This window comes from Myotis myotis, unplaced genomic scaffold, assembly GCF_014108235.1.
Source record: "Myotis myotis isolate mMyoMyo1 unplaced genomic scaffold, mMyoMyo1.p scaffold_m19_p_2, whole genome shotgun sequence".
Lineage (NCBI taxonomy): Eukaryota > Metazoa > Chordata > Mammalia > Chiroptera > Vespertilionidae > Myotis > Myotis myotis.
In genome coordinates this window covers 167,289,321-167,315,870 of record NW_023416324.1, presented here as the reverse complement: position 1 = coordinate 167,315,870, position 26,550 = coordinate 167,289,321, and the positions used below count along the sequence as shown (strand labels likewise).

Below are 26,550 nucleotides of genomic sequence, written 5' to 3'. Positions count from 1 at the left end.
AGCCACTCCCCCACCCCCATGCACCAGGACTCTATCCTATATAGTAAAAGGGTAATATTCAAACTAACCCTAACAGCAGAAAGACTGGGAATGACTGGTCACTATGACACACTCTGACCACCAGGGGGCAGATGCTCAATGCAGGAGCTGCCCTCTGGTGGTCATTGTGCTCCCACACAGGGGAGCTCTGCTCAGCCACAAGCCAGGCTGATGGCTGCCAGTACAGCGGTGGTGGTGGGAGCCTCTCCTGCCTTCTCAGCAGCGCTAAGGATGTCCGACTGCAGCTTAGATCTGCTCCCCGCTGGCAAGTGGACATCCCCCAAGGGCTGCCGGGCTGCCAGAGGGATGTCTGACTGCCATCTTAGGCCCAATCCCCTGGGGAGCAGGCCTAAGCCAGCAGGTTGTCATCCCCCGAGGGGTCCCAGACTGAGAGAGGGCACAGGCCAGGCTGAGGGGACCCCCCCCCGAGTGAACAAAGTTTTGTGCACTGAGCCTCTAGTTTATAATACTATTCATAGGCCACTCAATTGCATTCCCATTACTCATGAAAATAATATTTATTTCTGGCAATTATTTATCATTTACTAAGGTCAACTTTTTTCTCCCTCTCTGCTTTCAATAGGAAAATGATCTTAAGTAACCGTCAACAATTGAGGAGATTAAATCCAATACAAAAGTGGTTATAGAAATTATGGCACAAAAATATTACATTTTAAAAAGCTGGAAGCTATCATAAAAATTATGAAATCTGGAAAATAATAAAATATTTTAGTTAACAACTTGATGGATACATATCAATACTTTTCTTCTCCATTATTTTGTATTAATAATATCTGAAAAATATTTTATAACAATAATTTTATAATAGTCAGGCAAATTAATTGTTCCCTCATCCTAATTCCATAGCATTTCATACATAGTACTTATCACATTGCTTTTTCATATTAATGTGTTTGCTTAAGTCTCCCTGCAAACTAAGAATTCTTCAAGAATACGAAATATTTATTTCATCCAGACTGCATTGTACAATAGAAACCTAAACAGGGTGGTCACTAAATTTAATTTTCTAAAACAGCATTTATTACAGAAATTAAGTGAAAGATGTGATTGTCCTATTTCTTTAGCTAATGAGTCAAGGAAACAAGACTGGGATGAGGACTGAAGATCAGTCCAGAGAACAGAGCTATTGATCATGATCTCTTCTCCTAACATTTAACAACTTTGTCACAAAGTAATGTAACCTCACAGACCCTTAGTGTCTGCTCTGAATGTTTCACTGACATTATGAAGGTCAATTAAAATATTTTTTTACAAACACTTGTTAAACCATAAAAGTAAAATACAAAGTATCATTATTGGTGTTGGTGGTTGTTGGTACTGGTGTTAAACTTCCAATTCTAGAGCATTCATAAAGGGCATATGTGGCAGGGAAATCTGGGTCATCATTATGCCATGTTTTAACTTGAATTCCTTAATATGTCATGGGAGAAAAAGCAGCAATGCCTTTCAGTTTATATATTTACTAGAGGCCCGGTGCACGAAATTCATGCATGGGAGGGAGGGGCATCCCCTCAGCCCAACCTGCACCCAATCCGGGACCCCTCGGGGGATCGGACCTAAACCAGCAGTCGGACATCCCTCTCACAATCCTGGACTGCTGGCTCCTAATTTCTCACCTGCCTGCCTGCCTGGTCGCCCCTAACTGCCCCCCATCCCACTGATCGCCTCTCACTGCCTCTGTGTGCCAGCCTGATCACCCCTATCTGCGCCCCCCCCTCCGGCCAGTTCCTAACATCCCCCCTGCCAGCCTGGTAACCCCTTACTGCCCCTCTGCCGGCCTGGTTGCCCCTAACTGCCCCCACCCCCGCTGGCCTGGTAGCCTCTTACCGCCCCACTTGCTGGCCTGGTCGCTCCAACTGCCCCCCCAGCTGGCCTGGTTGCCCCACTCAGCCTTCTTGGTCAGTTGTTTGGTTGTCCCTCACTAACCCCCCTGCCGGCCTGGTTGTAGGCAGCCATCTTGTGAGGGTGTGAGTGTTAATTTGCATATCACCTCTTTATTATATAGGATGATCCAGAGAACAAAAACAACTTTGAATTTAAAATAAAGCAATGAAAAGGATGTAAAAAATCAACATAATTTGACAATGTGGCTTTTAATCCCTCTGACCTATTTTATAAACAACTGGTTGAAATAATTCAATTGTCTGATTTATTTTGCATTGAATTTACTGATTTATGAAATGGATTAATGATTTGGGGCTTAGAGAATTAAAAATTTTCTTGTAAGCATTGGCTAATAGGAAACATTGTGGATTTTCTACATAGTGAAAATGAGCAATGTGGTGATCCTTTTCTGAAAAAAGCTAGTAGAAATGTTTGCCTTAGCTGTAGTAGATATCCTACCATTGGCTTTTACTCCTGATAGCATCATATAACCGTTCCTGTGTTACTTCAGAGAGGTTCAGAAACTTGAATAATTAACAAGTCAATTGAATGTGATTCTTCTTTTTACCCTCAGATGAAAAATGAAGCATATCACTATCAATAATGAAAGCAAATGCCTTTCATCACTCATCCTCTGCAGCCAATTTATCTTACACAGACTTGTCTCACTGTCCATTTCAAGAACTCAGTGAATAGCACAGGTGCTGTCCATAAGATCAATGGACAAAAACACCCACCAAGAAATCACTGCATGTTTTTAAGCTTTCAGATTTGTATCTTCCACAAATCTTTTCTCACAAGTTATGTTGCCCAAATGGACACTGTGGCCTAATAGGTTTATTTATTAAATCATTCACATATACTCCAGACGTTGTGCTACACTTGTAATATAGTGGTATAAAAGGCAGACCTGGTACCAGCCATCACTATGGTAAAAGTCTAAATTGTAAAAGAATAGCCCCTAGCATGTACTCTCAATCCACCTTTACAGAGGAGGGCACTGAAGCTCAAAGATGCGAATTTCCCAAGGTCATTAAGTCCACCAAGAAAAAGCTAGAATGTGAACCTAGGTTCTGGTGTCTGTAAAGCGAGGGAAAAAAATTGTTGCTCTTAAAAAGTAAAAGTAAAATTCTAGTAACCACAAGCTAAGCAGTTGTAAAGAAAGTGAGGAAAAAATAGAACTTTAATAAATATATTGAAGCCTTAAAAGATTGTTTCAACCAAGTAAAAATGTCCCACCCAGAAAATATAAAATCTTTAGTTCTTCTTTATTAAAATTACACACAAACACAAGCAAACTTGCTTGAGATGGTTTAGACATGCTCAACCAAAGCTTTGCACTTCATTATCATTAAATAGCAAAATGAGAAGGCAGTTTTGAAAATGTATGCACATAATACTGATAAGCAATTACATCAAAGAGTAGAAAGTCAATGAAATACCACAAAGAAAACACTCATAATTCCACTCAATTTATGTTGGCATTGACACTGAAAGGTTATATTTGCTGCTCACAATTTAAATATACACATGAGGAGGCAAAAGTGGGATTATAGTTGTGAGTATGCAAAACACAGTTTATACTCATATTATTATTTATTAATTATTGTATTATCTTCCACACAAACAACTGTAAACCTACTTTTTACCCACTTTCTATATTATCTTCAATCCAAAAATATTTCTATTAAAGTAAATATGGTAATATTTGTTTTTAAAATAAATGGAGGGGGGAATAGAATATAAAAAATAAGATGATGATTTTTGTCATTATTATTCTCTCACTTAAAATCATCTCCTTCATATCATCTCTAGTTACACATCCCTAGTTACACATTTATTTTTTCCAAAGGACCACATTTCACCTATCACTCAGTTGTGATTGCTCAATAACATTCACTGGTTCCCCACCTTTAAAATATGGTCCTGTGATGCTTCCATATATATTCTGCTTCATCCAAACTAATCAGTTCTTTCTCCCCCAACAGGGCAGGAGTCTTCTCTGCTAGGTGCTTTTGCACCTCCCCTCCTTATCTGAAATGCAGTGCTCCTAATCTTAGGTCACATGCTTTGATCCTATTCTTCAAGATTCCATTTAAAATCCACTCTCACTGAGCACCACAGCTTTGGGGGATTGCTCTCCTCTCTGAAATCTTGTGATTTTTCAGTATTGTTTTGTCTTACATAAATGTTCAACTGCTCTGGAAGCAGCTAGAAGGCATGAGTAGTATGGGAATTATCTTTGTGATCCAGAAACTAAAACTGAGTTGGCCTTCAGTGTGTTGGAGTTACTGAAGATGAAGTATTCATATAATGTCCTATGTGAAACTCCAGTCATTTTGTTGTAGTTGCCTGAAACCATGTCTTAAGAAAACATTTGAGGCTAGGCCACGATGAATGTGAAAATTTAATGATGTCTGCCATAGACACCGGAGGGGCACTTGGCCATTTCTTTGTCATCTCTAGCTTGAGGGCATCCTTTTACAGTAAAATATCACAAAATATTTCATAAAAGAACACCAATTTGCACTCTAAAAGATATATTATTGCATAACTCTGTCTCTAAGTTTTTTGCTGTTGTTTTTCAAAATAGTTCTGATGCCTTGCCACACCCATGACAACTAAATAAGCATATTTTTAAAAAATAACTAGTTTTATTGATTTCAGAGAGGAAGGGAGAGGGAGAGAGGGATAGAAATATCAATGATGAGAGAAAATCATTGATCAGCTGCCTCCTGCACACCCCGTACTGGGGATCAAGCCTGCAACCCGGGCAGGTGCACTGACCAGGAATTGAACACTGACCTCCTGGTTCATAGGTCAACCATTGAGCCATACCAGCTAAGCTAACTAAACATCATCAGGGTTGAACCTAACCACCAATTAAAAAATAACAAAAACAACAAAACCTCCTCAGATGATTCCCAAGGGCCCTATTGTTAAAAAGCTATTTCATATTCAGTAGTCCTGGGGTAGTTCAAACAAGCTCCGAGGTAATGCTGGCCCTTACCAATCCTGACCAGTCAGCGGTTCAAAGCCTAGTGTGGGCAGCCTAGGCTTCTTTTGCCACTTACTGGAAAGGTAGAATCTGAAGACCTACTGAATCAAAATCTGCAGTTTAACAAGATCCCCATGCACTTAAGGTTTGAGAAGCACAGTTCTAGATGGGTGGTCCTCAATGTACGGTCTTGTGAACTTGTTAGAAATACCACCTCTCCAGCCCCCACTTAGACCTGCTAAAAGAGAAACTCTGGGGATAAGTCTCCCAAATCAGTAGTTTACTAAGCCTTCCAGGTGATTCTGATGCACACAAACATATGGGAAGCAACATTCTAAAAAAAATCACCGTTATTACACTTGAATGCACTTTGGAATCATTGGTGTTATTTTAAAAGAATACCAATGTCTGGATTCCATCCTCACAGATTCTGCTTTTATTGATCTGGAGTAAGACTTGGGCATCAGGTTTTCAAACGTACCCAAGTGATTCTGACATGCAAAACCCTTGGAACCATTATTCTAGAGAACTTGGATGTAGGTAGGTAGACTGTCTTCCTTTGCATCTTGGTAGGACTTCCCCTGCTCAGATTATCAGCAGAATCAAAGGGCTGAGGACAGACCACGTATAACTGTATTCATTCTAACACACTCAGAGGGAAATTCCAAGTGCAGTGGGGCTTAATCGCATCTAAATTAGACTTTCATCTAATTGCCCCAATGATATGAAGGCTGGGCCTAGAGGAGAAAAGAATGCTGAAACTGAAGATAAGTTGCCAAAAAAAAAGGCTTGTTATACAATTCTTCAAAGCTCTGCTCAAGTCCTACATTTCTCCTGAAATTATTCTTGATCATATTTCAGCAGCATAGATCGTTCCTCTTTAGACTTTCCAAAGCATTCCCTTCCTGGAGGGTAAATGTGATGTTATATACTTTAGTCTTTACACATATTTCCCAATTTGCAGATGAGCTTAAAAGTGCTAAGCAAATGGACCAAGTTTATACAGCTGGTAAATTGAAAAATACATATTAATATCCATAACTGTCTGTCACTAAAACCCTGTGGGCTATTCACACATCACACTGCTTCCCCATTTACCAGTACTGATTTCTGGTATACACTAAAGGAAGAATAAAAATGAGATCTTCTGCCAATCCCTAAGTAAGAAGGAGCAAAGAGAAGCTTTATTTAGAATACTTTTTAAAAACTAAATTATAATACTATGGAGTGGGCTTCGTATTGCTGTACAGACACTTTTTGACATTGGTTTCCTCCTCATATCGGTCTCAGTGCCAGGGAAAGCAGATGTTCAAAGTGCACCCTCACTAAATCTTGGCTGGATGCTTGCCTGCTCAGTACCACTCTATCTAGCCCACTGCATAATACATGAATATTTATATACACACACAAACACACATACTACACACCACAAACTTCCTAAGTGAGATATATGAAACAGGAAACCACATTAATTAAGATTTTTAAAATTATTGTTTAATGGCTAATTAATCCAAAACACGTATTAATTTACAGTTTAAATACCTCAAGCACATTGAAGAAAAATCCTCTCAAGTTAAATGTTCAGCCTCTCTAAAGTAAACCACCATATTTTATAAATAAATCACCATATTTCATAAATAAATGATTTTTAAATGTGTTGTGAGAAGAATGCAGGGGTATAATTTAGGGAATATTTATTATGCACTAAATATTAACCAGAAAAGAGACTGGGGATTGAGTATAAAGTGGGTAATGTTCTAGGCATTACCTCTGGAACAAATAAACTCACTGAGTTCAAATCCTGGGTCTACAATTTAATAATTGTGTGACTATGAGCTAATAAGTTAAACTTCCGGTGCCTCAGTTTACTCACCTAAAAAGGAGAAATGATTACTGGAACTGATATATAGGATCATTGTGATAGTTAAATGTGTAAAATTTATAAAGTTTTCAGACCTTTACCAGTCCCTTAGAAAGTACTCAGTAAACATTAGCCATTATTATCTAATTTACCCCAAACTCAGAGGTTAAGGAATCTCTCATTGAAAATATATAATTCTTCCTTTATACTTCATAGTTGTATGTCCGTATGAAACACCAGTCCATATGAGAATAAAATTATTATGATCTAGCCCTTATTTAGTTGGTGGCTACAGCCTGAACGCCTAAGTGAATGAATCACATATAATAAATCCCACTCCCATTAATTACTATCTATATTAAGTGGAAGAATATAGGTAAATCTGTATAGTCTTCCAAGAAATAACTTGAGGAGGGAACACAGGATATGGATATAATAGAACTGAATTTTCTTACCATGCACAAATCAATTCACCTCTCAGAGCCTCAGAATCAGACAATTTCAGAGGGATTTTTAATTATCTCTAACTCATTACAACTCTAATTTAATACACTTTACCATTACTTCAAGAACCTCCCTCCCCTACTTTTTTTAAAACATTCTTAAAGCACCTGAATATATATATTTATTTTCTTGCAAAATAAGCTTAAATTATGCTACTTGTCCTACTTGAAAAAAAGAAAAAAGAAGAAGCAACATCTCCCTCTCTTAGGTAAATGTACCATTTACATACTTTCAGAAAATGTCTCTGTAATTATCACCATGACTATGTATTCACTTTGAAAGTATAGTTAATACTGTGCAAGAGTGTGTTCTTCTACTTTCATTGCTAGAATGTTCACTTTTCCAGATGAAGCATATTCAATGTTCTTCCTGTTTTCATAATGGAAAAATGATTACCTTACCTAGACTTAGAATTCTCTAAGATTCTCTAAGATTCTCTGTCATTCTCAAAACAAAATACAAATGTGATCCAATTTGAATTAATTCTTCAAACTGGGTGTTGTTCAACAGATTCATTCTTTTTTTAAAAAGTAAATATTTTTATTGATTTCAGAGAGGAAGGGAGAGAGAGAGAAATAGAAACATGAATGATGAGGGAGAATCATTGTTGGCTGCCTCCTGCACACCCTCTACTGGGGATAGCGCCCGCTAACTGGGTATGTGCCCTTGACCAGAATCGAACCTGGGACCCTTCAATCCACAGGCTGATGCTCTACCCACTAAACGTGGCTAGGGCCACGTTTATTTTTGATTGGGATTGTTCTGCAAATTCAGTTCCATTCATTTATTCAACAGGTATTGAATGTCTACTATGTGCCAAGCACTACCATAGGTGTAAATTGCAGACAAAGCTTCCTGCTCCTGTGGAGTTTATATTTTATTTTAGCCTTTCAATTTAAGTGGTAGGCTGATTACTGTGTTGCTACTATGAATTAACCTACCTGTATTAAATGGTAAGACCTATACATGCCAACTCAGAGATAAATCAGGCATAGTCAATGTCCTTAAGAATCGTGTAACTCAAAGAATGTAAATAGCCCACATACATAATAAATACATACAAGTAAAACTGCATACATATCCTAAAAGATGAACCATTGTGCAAAGGAAAAAGCAGGACTTCCAGTTAAAGAAATCAGAAAAACTTTTCAAAAACAAAAGGCAGTTCATTTTGGTTTTGGATGATATAATCAGTGGGAAAAAATAACATAAACAAGTACAGAATGAGGAAACTGTGGGGTGTATATGGAGAGCATTTTAGAGGAGAAAAGACACCTTATCTAATAAAAGGGTAATATGCAAATTAACCATCACTCCAACACAAAGATGGTGGCGCCCATAGCACAAGATGGCGGTGCCCAGTCCTCTCAGCCCCGCAGGAGTCCTCCAGTCCCGGGGGGTGGCTGCTGAGAGCAGGGCCTGCTTGGCCATTGCCGCGGCGACCTGAGAGTGGCCCAGCGGGCCCTGCAGACAGTGGAGACCACCGGGAGAGAGCACAAGTCATCCATAGGACATCCCCTGAGGGCTCCTGGATTGGAGAGGGTGCAGGTCGGGCTGTGGGACCCCCCCCCCACCCCCCATGCACGAATTCCGTGCACCAGGCCTCTAGTAATAAAATAAATAAGTATATTAGTGGTAAGTGTTCTGGAAGGAAAAATTCCAATTGCCAAGGGGGAGTGAAATGCTGAAGATAGGGATTGAAACTGATACAGATTAACCAGAAAAGGCCTGCCTGAATAAAAGCATCACTTTTGAGTAAGAGTATAAAGAATATGAGGGAGTAGGCTATTGTGATTTTTAGAGGAAGAACATTGTAGGCATAGGAGGTAGCTGGTACCAACATTTTGAGGAAGGAGCATGGTGTGTTGGAAGAACAGGAAGCAGGCTAATCAAAAGAGGAGAGAGAACAGTCAGGAAAGGTGATGGGTGGGTTTTATATAAAACATTGGTTAAAAGATGAAATTTGGCTTTTATCCTTAATAACGTGTGATGAAAGAGAATGAGTAGAGGTGAATTTATCTGACCTGTGTTTTAACCAGGTCACTCTGGCTGCTGTGTGAACAATAGACTGAAGGGGGAAAGCCATAAATAAAGAGGTAAGGTAGGAGGCTACTGCAGAAGTCCAAAGATGAAAGCAGCTTGGACTAGGTAGTGGCAATAGGGGTATTGAAATGTGGTCCAATTCTGTACATATTTTTAATGCAGATTGAATTTACTAACGTCTTCCAATTCAATGCAAAAATTATTGCACCAGCTTCTCACAATCTCCCCCTTTTTGCAATGTGTTTAAAAAATAAAGTTTCAAGTTTTTTTCCAGCTGTCAAAGTTTCAGATCTGTCAGGAATATTGGAGATAATCTTTTCCAAATACCTCATTTTAAAGAGTGGAAAACCAAGAAAGAGAAAGTGTACATGACTTAAACAACATCACATAGCTAATAAAGGATAGAACCTGCACTGGAAACCTGGTCATCTGGTTCACAGTCCAAACTACTTTGCCTTGCATTTGGTGATATTTAAGCAGTTTGAACCTGTCCTTTGAAATTTTATTGAGTTGTTTTGATTTCACAACATTGGATGATAGCTACAAGTATCCCAAACTTAAAAGTCTTCAGGGCCTATGCAGATAAGAGTAAAATATGGGGCATCTATTACATAAATACACTAATTTTCCCCCCTAAAGTGTGCCAGCTAAATGAAACATATCTGTGTAGCCCTCCACTTTGGGATGTTGGACAATTCTCATCACTGTACTGGCCAGAAAGGCAAACAAGGATGTTATACTCTAACAGGGTAAACGGAAATGCAGATAAGGAATTGCAGTACACACAGGGTTCAAGCAAAGTAGAGTAATATGAGTGATCAATGTGGAGTTTTTGTGTGGAAGTGGCAGTTGAAGGGGTAGCTGGGGAAGGCCTCAGACAGACAAAGGGAATAGAGTTGAGAAGGGTACTGGTGAAGTCATTTCAAGCAAAAGGAATTGGTATGTGTAAAAGCTGCAAGACATAAAACGATGTGGTAAAGACTGACTTACATCATTATATATGTTTTTGTAATTCCCCAAACCTATGTTTGATCACACATCTGTCTAGAACGGAACTCTCACTCTCTCCTGAAAATAAGTCAAATGGAACCGATTCCCTAGATCAAGGGTGGGCAAACTTTTTGACTCGAGGGCCACAATGGGTTCTTAAACTGGACCGGAGGGCCGGAACAAAAGCATGGATGGACTGTTTGTGTGAACTAATATAAATTCAAAGTAAACATCATTACATAAAAGGGTACGGTCTTTTTTTTTTTAGTTTTATTCATTTCAAACGGGCCGGATCCGGCCCGCGGGCCGTAGTTTGCCCACGGCTGCCCTAGATGCTTAAGATGTTAGAAAGTCTGAAATTCAATATATTTTTCAATATCCCTGCTTTCCCTATTCTGTTAGGAATCAGGTACCCATAGAACTCAGTATGACAGTTCAAAACAGAAATTGCATTCATTAGCAAATATGAACACTCCAAACCCAAGGTACAGAGGAGAATTACCAGTTGTATGTGCAGTGATGAGGATCATCTGGAGGACTTGTCAAAACAGACTTCTGACTCCAGCCCAGAGATTCTGTTTCAGTAGCTCAAGGAAGTGTATTTCTAAAAAGTGATGCTGATACTGGTGGTATGAGGACTAGACACTTTTTAAACCACTGATTTAGAGTACTCTGCAATACCCCTCAGCTTAAGGGCCTTTAAAGTCTTTCATGTACAATAACTGCCAGCACTAAGAATTTTGTTTCTATGACAATGGCCACTTCTACTAGCTCCTTGTAAATATGGACCCTCACCTCTACTGATGAGACTAACAACAACCAAAAACAACCGTCAACTGTGTTTTAGGCATTATTTTTAGCACTTTTCAAGAATCAACTCATTTATTCTACCCAACGACCCTTTTATCTAAGCGTTATGATGACTCCCCCTTTCTACCTTAAAGGCATATAATCTCAAATCAGATAAACCTGAATTCAATTCTGCCTCTATCATTATGTGTGTGACTTTCCAGATCTTTATACACTCTATGAAAATATCACATCAGGATTTGAAGAAAAAAAAAGATTTCCTGCCAGTAACATACCTTTCGGTATTTATGGAAATGGAATCTGTGAATCAGTTTTTCTGAGCATACATTCATTTCCATATAAGAATGCAAGAAAGGCTATCAAAATCTTAGAGACCCCATGTTCCTCTCATTTTGTAAACTCAGAGATTATATAAATCTGAGAAAGTGTATGTGACTTTCCCAAGACCAAGCACTGGTCACCTCACAGAGCCACCGGCAAACTAAAGACAATCTCAGTCACTCAGCTCTTTCTAGGAATACACTTGGTTAAATAACTTCCATAAGATTCTCACCCACAATGTATACTGCCTATACATAGTTGCCCATAAATAGTCATAGAGCAAGTAGGAAGAAGGATAATTTCAAATTGCTCCTGTTTTGCTTTACTGACCAGAGGAACACAGGAGGGCAGAAGTCTTAGGATCAAAAAGAAATATAAGATCAATAAGAAGTTAAGGGGCCAAGGTAAAAAAATAAGCATGAAGAGTAATTCCCTTTTAATTTTATGTGAACAGGTAAACTATTCAAGGACATAATTTGTGCTTGTTCACACTCTCCACAAATATTATTTGGAGGAACAGTCTTTAAACTTAAAACACAATCAACAAAGACACATTGCTAACGAATGTCCTTCACTTCTAGCTATGCAAGTCAAAAGGCAATGTTTTTATCTTTTGAAAAAATCAAATGAAGTAACTGCATTCATGAGCTAAGACTGAATATTAATTTTGCTCTTGAAAGATATGCCACTATAGAAGTAACAACATTTCATCCACCAGAGCGGTGCTCAGGATTATGTAATAATCTTGCTTAAAGAAAATCAGCAGGATAACACATGTATTTCTTTTTCTTCTTATCCAACTTGACTTCACACCTACAAGTTGATATCATAATCTTAAAGTACAGATGACTCTAGAAGAAAATAATGTCCCTATAATTGGGTATGGCATAGTCTTAATCTCTCATGAGTAGTAATATGTGTGTGTATTCTTAAGTAGGTGAAAGAGATAAACCCCTGGTCCAAAAATGCCCCATGTTACGTGGAGAACACATCCTTATAAATATTTGCAACACTCCTTATGTCCTTGATAATTTTTCCAGCTAACTATTTGGAGCATATTTCTGTTCATAGTTTAGCAATACAGACCTTCTGTTGGCTTTGGCTATATCTATGTACTTGTGACTAGTGATATCAAAATATCATATGTTTGGTATTATATAGAAGACATAACTAGATGACTAAATTTTCCAAATTTCCAATCAGATTCCTGAAACTCAGAGACCATTTTGAAATGTTTTTCTTTATGCTGAACTGATGGTGAATCTAGTGTATTCATAAAATCTGAAGAAACTGCATTTGTCTTTATAATTGGTAGGTAGGAACTCAAAATATCAGAGGTCTAGAATAAAAAAAAAATCTCAATAAATAAATTCCAAAGTAGTTAAATATTAAGTATAAAGATAAAACAATACAAAAACAAAACATGAAAAACAATTTTAAATTATCTTGGGATGAGTAAAGACTTTCTAAATAGGAAAAAAAGCTGAGGGCATAAGAGCATACTTTAAATAAAAAAATAAAATAAAGCATGGCATTTACAGATAAGAATAAAAAAAGTAAAAATATTTGCAACTCATATAACATAGAGCTGATTTTTAAAATATAGGCTTCCTACAAATGAAAATACAGATTTTTTTTTTTATAAAAACAGATATAAATAGACATTTTATAGAAAAGAAATGTAGCCCTAGCTGGTTTGGATCAGTAGATAGAGCATTGGCCTGTGGACTGAAAGGTCCTGGGTTCGATTCTGGTCAAGGGCTCAGGCCCAGGTTTCAGCCTCAATCCCCTGTAGGGCGTGCAGGAGGCAGCCAATCAATGATTCTCTTTCATCATTGATGTTTCTAGCTCTCTCTCCCTTTCCTCTCTGAAATCAATAAAAATATATTTTAAAAAAAGAAATGTAGATAACTCTTAAAATAGATGTACAGGTGGTCAACCTAACACAAGATAAGAAAAATTAAAGTTTATGTTTTTAGGCAACAAAGAATCAAAATTTTGATAACACATTTTATAGACTAGAAGATAAAGAAATAAATGGTCTCTGTAAATTTGTATGACAAAGAGCAAATAGATTTCAAAATTATAAAAGCGTATAAACCATAACTCAGCAATTTCACTTCTAAGAACCCATCCTATAAATACACTTGCACACATCCAAAATAACTTATGCACAAATATATTCTTTACAGCATTGTTTGCAGTAGCAAAACATTAGAAAGAACTGAAATGTTCTTCAACAGGAAATCTGGCTAGAAAATTGCTCCATTCAAATATGTGCTAATATGGAAAAATCTTATTGATATAACATATTGAGTTAAAAAGGCTGTGGAACAAGATATATACTATGGAAGTATACATAAATAGTACTATATATGTTGATAAATTCGTAGACTATATATGGAAGAAAACAAAGAAATGTGACCTGATAAAAGAGAAGAGAGGGACAGAAAATTGCTTTTGACTGAGTCGGTGCCTTCTAGCTATAAAAACACACCCGCAATTGAACAAAGTTGGGATTAATGACTCAAAGCAAAGAGGAAAAATACACAACATGGCAGAACTGGGATGGCTTAGTAAGAAGTTGTCAAAAAAGGACTTTAGGATTTATTATGTGATTTTTAGGGAGGCTCCAAGAAATGTAGACTTACTCCTGCTGGATGTCCTAAGGAAGTAATGTAACTTGAGGCAACCAATTGATGTCTCTCTCTCTCAAATCAATAAGCATGTCCTCTGGTGAGGATTAAAAAAAAAAGAATTTCAGAACTGAAGGAGACCTTAGAAACCACTGAATTCTGAGACTATCCCAACCACCACCATCTTCTTCCCCCTCCCACACCAAAATGGTTTTCTTGTAAAACCCTTTTACTTTACTAAAGCAAAACATTAAAAAATAAATAAATAATCTTGGAATGAGTAAAGCCTTTTCTAAATAGGAAAAAGAAATGCTGAAGGCATAAGAGCATATTTTAATAAAAAATAAATGAAGAATGATTACACTAAAAAGAGTAAAATTATTTGCAACTCACATAACATAGGACTGATTTTTAAAATACCAGCTCCATGTGCCAGTACAGCATCTGCTTGAATATCTCCAGTGTTACTCTTGTGCTAATTGACCAAGCAGTTCATTCCACATCAAATGGCTCTTAGTATTGTTCAGAGGGAAAGAGAACAATACATTTGGTTATAATATCTTAATTGTTTTCACCCCAGCACATTTGACCTCTTCAAATGCATCTTCTCCTCTAGTATCCAGGGAGCAGAGTAATTACCTTTCTAATGTTATGTAAAATATCCCCATTAATACTCTCCAAACTGCAATTTTTGTGGGTTGGGTTTTTTGGTTTTTTTGTACCAGTGTTCCCACATAGTTTTGCATCTTTTGTTGTCATTACATTTGCAGAGATTCTTATCGGTTACTGCTGACAAAGCCATGTGTTTTTTCACTCAATTGCATGTAATTAGTCTTTTCTTCAGGAACAAAAGAACAGGTGTCTTTATCTATTCTATGTGAGATACCATAGTAAGGTTCGTTGAGTCTAATGATGTCTAGTGAATCAAACAGCATAATTCTGACAGATGCTCATAGTAACAAGATTTTTAAAAACTAATTAAATGCTTTTATGCCTGCCCACACAAAGGGGAGAAAGAAAGGCATTTTAACATTTTAGCGGCTTACAATAATTTTCTATTAAAAGTTGAGTAAAAGTTAAATCTTTCTCTGATGTTTTAAATTCCCACTCAGAAAATATATGTTTTCATTGAAAAATTTTCCAATGAAAATATTGGGGAGGGGTATCAGAAAAAACTATATTAGTCCAAAAACTAGTGAAATCTGAACAAAGCCTAAAGCTCAGTTAATAGTATTGTACTAGTATTAATTATCTAGTTGTTTTTTTTTTAATAATTATACTATTGTTACATAAATTAGTACTATTAGGGGAGCTGGATGAAGAGGACACAGGAATTCCCTGTATTACTTTGTAATTGCTTTAAAGTCTAAATTTATTTCAAAAGGAAAAAATAAAAAATATTTGGCTAAGAAGAGTATTTAGCCAATGACCTAAATAAACTTTTGCATGTCTGCCCAAGGAGACATTCACTCATTTGTTCCATTTATGTTGAGTATTTATTATATACTAAAGGCCCGGTGCACAAAATTCATGCACAGGTAGGGTCCCTAGACCTGGCTGGCAATCAGGACAATCAGGGCCCTCTGGCTGCTGGCCAGGGCCTTCCTTCCGGCTGCCAGCAGAGGTCTCCCTTCGTTCAGCACTGCCCCCTGGTGGTCAGCAGATGTTAGAGGGAGTGATCAAACTCCCAGTCTCCCGGTCGAACTCTCGAGGGGATACTTTGCATATTAGGCATATATATATATATATATATATATATATATATATATATATATATATATTTGAGAGATCATTCTAGGTTCTAAAGCTATATCAAAGATGAAAGCAAAAATCTCTTTATTCATAAAACTAACATTCTCCTGGGAGGAAGATAAAAAAATAAGCAAATACACAGCAACAATATATACGCCAGGTAGTCATTACAGCTATGAGTAGAGAAAAACAAGTAAGGTATCAGAATAAAGAAGGCCAAGGTGAGATGTATCATTTTATAAAGGATGATCAGGGAAGGTCGCTTTAACATCTATAAGATATATCTTGGCAGCACTGTTTGTAATTGCCCTAAAATAGAAAAGATGATTATCCACAATAAAAGAGAATAGATAAATATATTGGGAATATTCATACAATGGGTTACTCTACAATAAACAATATCAAGCAAATATATAACCATATATGCATCTCATAACCATAATATTGGGAAAAAATGACATAAGATTTATGTACAGTAATGGTCGCACTTTTTAATAAAACATTTAAAAACATACAAAGCAATACTTGATTTAAGTATACATATGTGAAAAACTGTATTTATAATACAGCATGGATGTAAAAAAAAAAAAATGCCAAAGGCAGGATAGTTGTTATATCTGGTACTGAAAAAAACAACAACAACAACAAAAAAACAGGGCTCCATCAGAGACAACACGGAGAGGTTGCAAACATCTTGATATTTTTAAGTAAATTTTAAGCCCAGGGATGGGTATCCAGTTGATTTATCTTAGTCTTATTATTTTGTACGTCTAAACTATTTTTTAATACCAAAAATGTCAAAAATTGTGTGCAATATCTTAATAAAAAATAAGATATTTTAAATTTGTAAATTTAGGCAGGTTGTAAACGTATTTGACAAAGTATATCATCCTCGATGTGGATGTGTGTGTATTATACACTAGAGGCCAGTGGACAGGTTTGTGTACCGGTTGGGTCCCTCAGCCTGGCCTGCACCCTCTCACAATCGGGGATCCCTCATGGGATGTGGTAGTGCACGTGAAGCAGCAGGCGGCTGGCGAGGAGCCCGAGCCCAGGCTGAGCACTACGCCGCTCCTGCTCATCCTGGCCCCAGTGCACCTGCTGCCACTGCTCCGTAGCACGGCTGCAGAGGTGGAAGAGGCTCGCGTCACCACAGCTGCACTTGCCAGCCATGAACCCGGTGGCTGGCGCCTGTCTGTCAGCTGAGTGGTGCTCCCAGTGTGGGAGTGCACTGACCACAGGGGGCAGGTCCTGCATTGAGCATCCGCCCCCTGGTGGTCAAAGCTTGTCATAGCAACCGGTCAACCAGTCGTTTGGTCATTCATTAGTTCGGACGTGAAGGCTTTTATATATACATATATAGACTAGAGGCCCAATGCACAAAATTCATGCAAGAATATGCCTTCCTTCCCCTGTCTGCCAGCACCAGCTTCCCTCTAGCTCCTGGTACCCGGGTTTCCCTCGCAGCACCAGTTTTGTCCGGAAGGTAGTCAAGAAGGATGTCTGGTCTAATTAGCATATTACACTTTTATTATTATAGATCATGCCATTATGTGCATATATATATATATATGTATATATATATATATATGGGGTTTTTTTATTATATGTATAAGGTGTAGCAAAAGTAGGTTTACAGTTGTGAGTATGGAAAACGCAGGGTTTATTCTTTTTTTATTATTTATTAATTACTGTATTATTTTCCATACAAACAACTGTAAGTCTACTTTGGCCCCAGCCTGCATATAAGTATTTGTGTATAACATATGCGTGTAGGCATGTATTTACACTAGCCATTGAACCAGCATCAGCAGAGAAAGCACTTGCAATTATTTTTCTAGCAAGAGTGAAGAAAGGATTTGTCTTAGCTGAGCCCACACTTTCATCCGGCCTTCTACCTCTATCCCATGATAAATCACATGCATCCACAGGGCAACTATCTGAGTTGCAGTTGCATCCTATGGAATTGACTATGGTTACCTGACTTACTTGGGGATTGAATCTATCAATTTCTAATTCTTTTTTAATATATTTTATTGATTTTTTACAAAGAGGAAGGGAGAGGGAGAGATAGTTAAAACATCAATGAGTGAGAAACATCGATCAGCTGCCTCCTGCACACCCCCTACTGGGGATGTGCCCGCAGCCAAAGTACATGCCCTTGACCGGAATCGAACCTGGGACCCTTCAGTCCACAGGCCGATGCTCTATCCACTGAGCCAAACTGGTTAGGGCAATTTCTAATTTTTTAATATTTTTTCTTAAAGGCGGGATGGAAAGTGCTGAGAGAGGATGTTAATGTTACCTTCTCTGGTCACCTCATTTCATAGAAAAAAAAAACTGAGATCAAGGGATACCTCAGAGATAGAATGGGTGACACAGCTTGGTGATCTCCCTGATTCTTTCCATCTATGCTTGTTGCTTGCTTTACTAAATCCACTTTCTTGTACAGATGCAATAAATGGAAATCCTACATGGAGCGTGAACCATCCTCATTCTTCTGTCCTCAGCTGAAAATGTGAATCATTTAAAGAATGCATCCCCACAAACACAAACCAACAATGCAAACCACAATAAGCTAATCAACTACTTTGAAGAAAACTGGAATTGAATTCTTTATAATAAGATTTTTTCTTTACTGTAATTCATATTTTGTAATGTATAATATGAAGTGAACAAAGAATAATTTGGAAGGGGTGGACAAGAGCATTTTCACACTTTAGGCATTGTAGATCTTTCCTCAAATCTTTATTTTTAATTGAAAATATACTTCATCATAAAATATCAGTCTTCTTAGATTACCTTATGCAATTTATGTTTTGGTAGATTGTCAGTCTCATCACAAAATCATATCCATCAGAAGACAAATTCAATTGGACATATATTTAATTAAAAATTAAAAATTAAATATATTTACTATATACTCAAAAGTAAAATTCTAGTAGTGAATACAGATAAACTTTAGAAAAGAATATGGAACCCCACATAATTTTAGAACACAAATTTTCCTCAGTGTATGCATATCATTATGCAGGAAATGAAAGGTATGATACAGTGAGCATCCTTATGCTAAGGTTTATATTCAAAATATTTCCAAAATTAAAATATACTTTATTAAAACTTGATGATTTTGTTGAATTACTACACTTATCAACTCTAAGGTTGAATTAGTTAAAAATGATTTCCAAGGATATTATTAACTAGAGGCCCAGTGCACAAAACTTGTGCACAAGAGGGGGCGTCCCCTCAGCCCAGCCTGCACCCTCTCACAATCTGGGACTGCTGGCTCCTAACCACTCGCCTACCTATCTCCCTGATCACTCCTAACCACTCTACCTGCATGCCTCATCATCCCTAACCACTCGCCTGCCTGCCTGATCACCCCTAACCCCTCTGCCTGCCTGCCTGATTGCCCCTAACCACCTCTGCCTACCTGCCTAATGCCCCAAATCACTCGCCTGCCTGCCTGTTCACCCCTAACTGCTCGTCTGCCTGCCTGATCTCCCCTAAGCACCTTTGCCTACCTGCCTGATCGCCCCTAACCATTCACCTGCCTGTCTGATCACCCCTAACTGCCTCTGACTGCCTGCCTGATTGCCCCTAACCTCTGCCTGCCTGCCTGATCGCCCCAACTGCCTCTGCCTCGGCCCCCACCACTGCAGCTTCCTCTGGAATGATGTCCAGAAGGTCGTTCAGCTGTCTGGTCTAATTAGCATATTGCACTTTTATTATTATAGACTAGAGGCCCAGTGCATGTCCCTCAGCCCAGCCTGCACACTCTCCAATCCAGGACCCCTTAGGGGATGTCTGACTACCTCTCGCAATCCGGGACTGCTGGCTCCTAACTGCTTGCCTGCCTGCCTACCTAATCAACCCTAACCACCTCTGCCTACCTGCCTGATCGCCCCTAACTGCTCCTCTACCGGCCTGATCGCCCCTAACTGCTCCCCTGCTGGCCTGATTGGCCCTAACTACCTCTGCCTTGCCCCGCACCTGGGACCCAGGATTCCCTCTTCCAGCTGGTTGCAGGCACCCAGGACCCAGGCTTCCCTCCCTCTGGCTAGTCGCAGGCACCCAGGAGCTGGGCCAGCTTCACCTGGGCCAGCCGCAGCCACAAGGGACTGTGGGTGGGCGGCTTGGCCTATACCGCAGCCACAGGCGCCCAGGACCGCTGGGCAGGCAGCTAGTCCCTCTCCCAGGCTGCAAGGCACAGCTGCTGGTGCCTGGGACAAGTGGGACCTTGGGGTGTGCAGATTGTCCGTCTCCCAGGCCACAGGAGCAGGCGTAGTTGTTAGCGCCAGGGACTGCAGGGTGTACAGCTTGTCTCTCTCCTGGGCCGTAGCCTGGCTGGTCTCCATTCCTCCTCATGAGCTCATTTGTGCCTTGCTGGTCCCCATTCCTCTCTTGCGAGCTCATTTGTGCCAGGCTGGTCCCCATTCCTCTCTCCCCAGTGTTGAGTGTCTGAGCCATTACAGCATGACGGCATGAGGGTGTGACAACCATTTGCACAGTCGCTCTTTATTATATAGGATAATATTTTAATATCTGGAATTTTATATAAAAATATAAATGAAGTTTCAGGCCTACCAATATTAATTATCTTATTATCACATATACTATAAATCATAATGTTATTTTAATATATTTAACCCTCTGCAGTCCAATGTTATTTTTGGAATTCAAACAGTCTGGTCCAAATTAATTGACGGGATTGAATGTTGAACTTTTTATGTTCTTATTGCTCGACGTTGAACCTGCTCCTAGCGCCTGGTCTGTCGAGTCAGCCTCAAGGTTGGACCAAAAAGGGTTAATAAATATTTTCTCAATCCAAATAAAATAACATGTAATATACATATGTATCCAATGTTTATCTTAAGAAGTAATTTTGGTCTGCCTGAAATGATGTTCTAAGAATTATTTTAACATGTTTACTATTTAGTTCTAGGATTGAAAACACTGTCTTATGTTGTAAAGTCTGACTTGTTTCTATGAATACTTATCATCCTGACTACAAACACTGGGATGGAAGGAAAACCAGTTGGAACTCCTCCAGGCCTCCTAACTTCTCATTCAGTACATAACATTTCTCCCTTATTGTCTCTTTGCTATAGGGAATCAGAGCAAGAAAAATAAAGGAAAATACACCCGTTTACTTGTAGGTAAATAGTTCAAAGGCAGCCCAGCCATGCTTTAAGACTATAATACTGGACTATACATTTCATTGTGATTGGATTGCAACAATCTAATGTTCCTTACTGTAGTCGCTGTTTTCGTCCTTGGTCCCGTCAATGGTACCATCTGGGTGCATCTGCAGGAAATATCCCTGCTGGCTGAATAACCTTGTCACAATTCCTTTTAGCTGGGGTTCTGCAAAACAACAAGAAATGATTATTCAAATTGGTATTTTGTTTATAAAATGCTCAATTGAAAATTGCCAGAAACATTTTCTAAGTAAATGCATAAGTGCCAAAGGCTTAAATATTAAAGTAAGTATTTGAAAAGGGAGCATTTCAGGAACATATCTTCACTTTTTATTCCTTCTAGAGGCAGGACCATAATACTATGCAGCAATAAACCAAATGTAAATAAATAAAAGTTAATTATGATTAGCAAAATACAGAGGCATACGCAAAAGTGAATTACTTCTCTCTCCCATGCATCTAGTGTCTGACTGCAAGTTTATGTTCCCATTCCAGAATCACTGTTCCAGCCGTGGGCAAACTACGGCCCGCGGGCCAGTTCCGGCCCATTTGAAATGAATAAAACTATTGAAAAAAAAGGCCATACCCTTTTATGTAATGACGTTTACTTTGAATTTATATTAGTTCACACAAACACTCCATCCATGCTTTTGTTCCAGCCCTCCGGTCCAGTTTAAGAACCCATTGTGGCCCTCGAGTCAAAAAGTTTGCCCACCCCTGGTTTAGACCAAGCTGCCACTGTAGTTCTTAAACGTCCAGCAGTAATAATCGGCTCCTGGAAGACCTCAGTTTCTGCTGAATGTCAACTATCCATCAGAAACTCCTAGGTTTTGAAATGCTGGCCAAGTTCAACCATAAAGAATGGCTTGAATGAGAACAATAGGAAAGAGCAAAACCCATGGCCATGAGTTGTCACAGAAAAGTATGTGGAAACAGATTTCACCTTCAGTAAATACATGACCAGAGTGGAGACCCAGGACTACAGTCATTTTTCCAGCCCCAAAATAAATCAATTTGTGCATATTTCTTTAATTATTTCAAACTTGAAGTGGTTGGTCCTCACTTTTAAAAACTCCCTACCTATGAATACCATCAAACTGAACTTTAAACCACATTTGGATTTTTGTACATCCCCTAAAATAAATATTTAATGCTTCTTGTTGTGGTGCTGACTGCCAGCAACAATCCATTTTTCTATAGCATCACCACCATCTTTATCTCTACTTCAGTGCTGAGCAAAAATTAGACTATTCTAGTGCATTTGTAGCCCTAATTATTTCATAAAAATAAGAACAAAAAGTTCTGTTTTTCAAGGCAAAGACAGAAAATATATGATTGAGGCAAAGATAGAAAACATATGATTGCTAAAGTGAAAACATGTTATCCTCAAAGGGACAATCACCGAATTTCAACTGACAATCAACTTCATTCTTTCACCCACTTTTTCAACCAATATTCACTCTGAATCTCTTTTTTGTCATGCAATATGCTAGGCACTGTGTGTTAAACTAGACACATTTATTCACATTCAGGTCTAAATAAGAATTCTAGTAAAGGATTCAATGAATTTAATTCTTTGGGAATAGATCTGTTCCCTATAACATCTGTCTATGATTACACTTCTGCACATATGACTTGATCACACATATTTGGGGAAATGAGGCAATGCCTATATAAACATGTCCTGTTCAAAGCAATCTTAAGAATCAGAAGAAATGCCTAAAAATTTGGAAATGAGGAAGGAGGGCCAAAAAAAAAACTGAACTGAAAATTTGCCATACTGATTTATAACTATATCTTTGTAAGTTAAATTTATTTAATTTTTGGACCATAATTTCCTCACCAATAATATCTAAAAGTTAAAGTAAGTGAACTTTAGGTCCCTCCTGTCTCTATTGACTGTGTGTATTAGACTCCTCCGCCCTGAGTGGTGGCAGAAATCAAGAAATGTGTGCATCTTCAATGTGTTGCTTCCAAGGGTCCTACCCAATCTGACATATTAGGGACATGCTGGAAGAGCATGGAGCTAGCTAACCTCACTACAAAAAAAAAATCCTGTACCCCAATTGCCATCTATCATATCATACCAACATTTCCAGGCTCAGTTCAAGATCACCTCCTCACTGAAGACTTGGAGACCATAAGTGAGAATCACTCTCATAAACAGAGGAAGTAAAAGGATACATGTGCCTCTGCTATGAAGCAAACCGATTGCCAGGCAGGCCTTGCTGTGGCACACTTAGCAGCCAGAAGACCCAGCTTTGAACCACAATTGTCAAGTGGGCCTAAGCAAGTCATTTAAAATCTAAGCACCAGTTCTCACGTCTGTATAGGGGAAAAATAATTCATATTCTAACTACAATCATTGAGAATTTCAAATTAATAAACATATGTGGTAGTAGGAACTGAAAAAAACACATAAGAGCGTAAATACAAATGAAGGTCTAATTTTTCAACCATCAAAATCAAAGAAGCAGTGTGAGATAAAAGGACTATTCTGTGAACAGACTCTGTCTTCTGATTTCTGTTTTAATAAAACAGTAATTGAGTTTGCAAAGTCATTAAAGTAAACAGAAAGCTAAGAGTAGAGGCTATAAAATGATAGAAGGAACAGGACAACTCTTATAATTCATATTTTCTTCCTATTCAGCATGATACGATCACTTTAAGAACTCATGTTTTTGTTGGTTATGAGATGTATGGCAGCTGAGTCATTAATGGCTGAAAATGATTGTTTATTTCATAATCCTCTTTTGTAGCTGTAATTAAACACTTCTTTTGCTATAGTGAAACTATCCACACCCCACCCCCACCGTTGGGGCCCTGGGAATTCAGGTTGCTTACTCTTGTTCAAGATAATGAGCATTAGGCTTTTATACCATCCCCCAGTGCTCAAGAGCAGAGCCAGAACAAACTCCAAGTTTGAGTTTTAATTATGTGATGATCTATGAAAGTGAATGCCTTGCACTATAGTTGTTTCAAAGGAGGGCTGACCATCCATTGAACAAATGTCCTGAACCTAGGATGTGTCATAGAAAACAGTATCACCTACCTGACAGGTCTGTATCTGTATTACCTCTTATTACCATCTATCAAACCCTACCAACCGTTCTAAGTTCAGCTCAAGATCAACTTTTCTATAAAGGCATGGTGATCATAACTGAGGATCACTTTTATAATTGGGGGGATATGTTTTGTTGTATTTTAAAGAAAGGATGTCAAAAGTGAGGCCATTTTTTGGCACATCTAGTATGCTGGATGCACTCACCAAACATGCTTTTTATTTGTCAGACTGTTCATAGAGGTCTAATAGATTAATAAAACCTGGTTGTCCTCAGAGAGCACCCAAAGTAATGCATGAAACATATGGATATATAATACTAGAGTGGGATAGGTGTTACATAATGGATAGAAGCAATGTGAAATGATCGCACCAAGGAGCAAGGGAATAATTCTGTCTCGAGGTTGGATGAAGGCACCTCATCTGTCACTAAAAAAGTGAGTAGAATTATCACAGGCCAAAAAAGAAAAGAGATGAGAGAGAGAGAGAGAGAGAGAGAGAGAGAGAGAGAGAGAGAGAGAGGAAGGACATTTCAGACATTAAAAAAATGGAGGGAGGCAAAAAACAGCATGGTAGACTCTGGGAAAGATGCAGAGTCTGGAATAGGCATAATATATGGCAGAGGTTCTCAAATGCTTACATGCAGGTAGAGTGACTGTTCTCAACAAATGTTCACCGGTCAATAGTGAAATAAGATAAATAGGCTCAATGGAATACATTTTTTATTAAGCTTTTTTTTTTCAATTTATGAGTCTCTTGATTCTAAGACTATGCTTTTCCATTACTTTTTTTTGTTGTTTTATTCATTGATGGCTATATTATCATAAGGAGGGGGTTGATTTGTTATCTTTTGTACTCTGAAATGATGTAGCGAATACTGTTAGCTTTTCTCCCAAATTAATTTCCTCTTTTTTTTAGGCACCCAGCTCGACCATATGTCCCAGCCTCCTTTGCAGATAGGTTTGGCAGATGCATGAGTGTCATATGGAATGTAAGTGAGTTATGTGTGTCTTTTTCAGGCCATGGATTTTAAAAGCAAATATTCTTCTCCAAATTTTCTCTCTTTTAACACTGCCTGGATTTAGATAAGAAAGCTGTAAGGGATGTAGCAAAATAGAAGAATTCTGAGCCCCTGAAAAACTGGTGGAGAAAAGATAGCCATCATAAATACCCACATCAAATAGTTAGGTGAATAAGAAATAAATTTTGACTGATTGTACACAGGGATTTCCTTCCTATATTGAAAGAGGGTGGAGTGGTGGGGAGTAGCTTTACAGTGGAGAAATCTGACAAATAAAAACACTACCTCAGTCACGTAAGTGAGGGTAACATGAACAGTCATAAATCATGTTGACAGTATGTACCCTTGATATGATGTGATGAGAAGGGCACTTTATCTCTATGATGTCCCTTCCAAAATCTCATAACCTTTGTCTAACATCAAACAAATTCCAACTGAAGGACTTTCTAAAATGTACCTGATCAGTACCCCTCCAAACTGTCAAGATTATCAAGAATAAGGAAAGTCTGAGAAATTGTCACAGCCAAGACTACATTAAGAAAACATGTTAGTGTGGTATTCTGGATGGGATCCTCATGCTAGAAGAAAAAAAATAGGTAAAAATTAAGGAAATCTGAATGAAGTATGGAACACATCAAACAAACAAACAAAAAAAAACTTTGTACAGTAAAGATCATCAACAAATCAAAAGCACAACCTACTGAATGAAAGAAGATATTCACCAATGATACATCTCATATGGGGTTAATATCTGAAATTCATAAAGAATTCATACAACTCAACATCAAAAATCAAACAATCCAATTTAAAAAATGAGCAGATGACCTGAATAGACAACTCTCTAAAGAAGACCTACAGATGTGGCCATATGAAAAACATATGGAAGATGCTCAACATCACTAATCATCAGAGAAATGCAAATTGAAACCACAATGAATATCACCTTACATCTATCAGAATGGCTATCATCAATAAATCAACAAGCAATAAGTGTTAGCTGGAGCATGTAAAGAAAAGGAATCCTCCTGCACTGTTGGTAGGATTGCAAATTGGAGGTTCCTCAAAATATTAAAAATAGAATTACCTTAAGACCCACAATTCTACTTCTGGGTGTATATATATATTAAAAAAAAAAAACCAAAACATTAATTTGAGAAGATATATGCTCCCCTATGTTCATTGCAGCATTGTTTAAAATAGCCACAATATGGAAGCAACCCAAGTGTCCATCAATAGATGAATAGATAAAGAAGAAGTGGTTCATAGAATATTACTTGGCCATGAACAAGAATGAAATCTCACCATTTGGGACAGCATGAATGGACCTAGAGAGTATTATGCTAAGTGAAATAAGTCAAAAAGATAAAGACAATTGACTTTGGGTGGTGTGTACATGGTTCAATATACA

At 38.1% G+C, this 26,550-nt stretch overlaps 1 protein-coding gene across 5 annotated transcripts in view; it reads right to left on the bottom strand.

Moving 5' to 3' along the window:
• FGF12 (fibroblast growth factor 12) overlaps positions 1 to 26,550 on the bottom strand; it is a 525,903-nt gene that overhangs the window by 190,121 nt on the left and 309,232 nt on the right. For all 5 annotated transcript variants that reach the window (XM_036352398.1, XM_036352400.1, XM_036352399.1 and 2 more), the window contains one exon: positions 21,116 to 21,226. In XM_036352398.1, the coding sequence (XP_036208291.1) occupies positions 21,116 to 21,226 (111 nt within the window). The remainder of the gene's footprint in view (positions 1 to 21,115; positions 21,227 to 26,550) is intronic.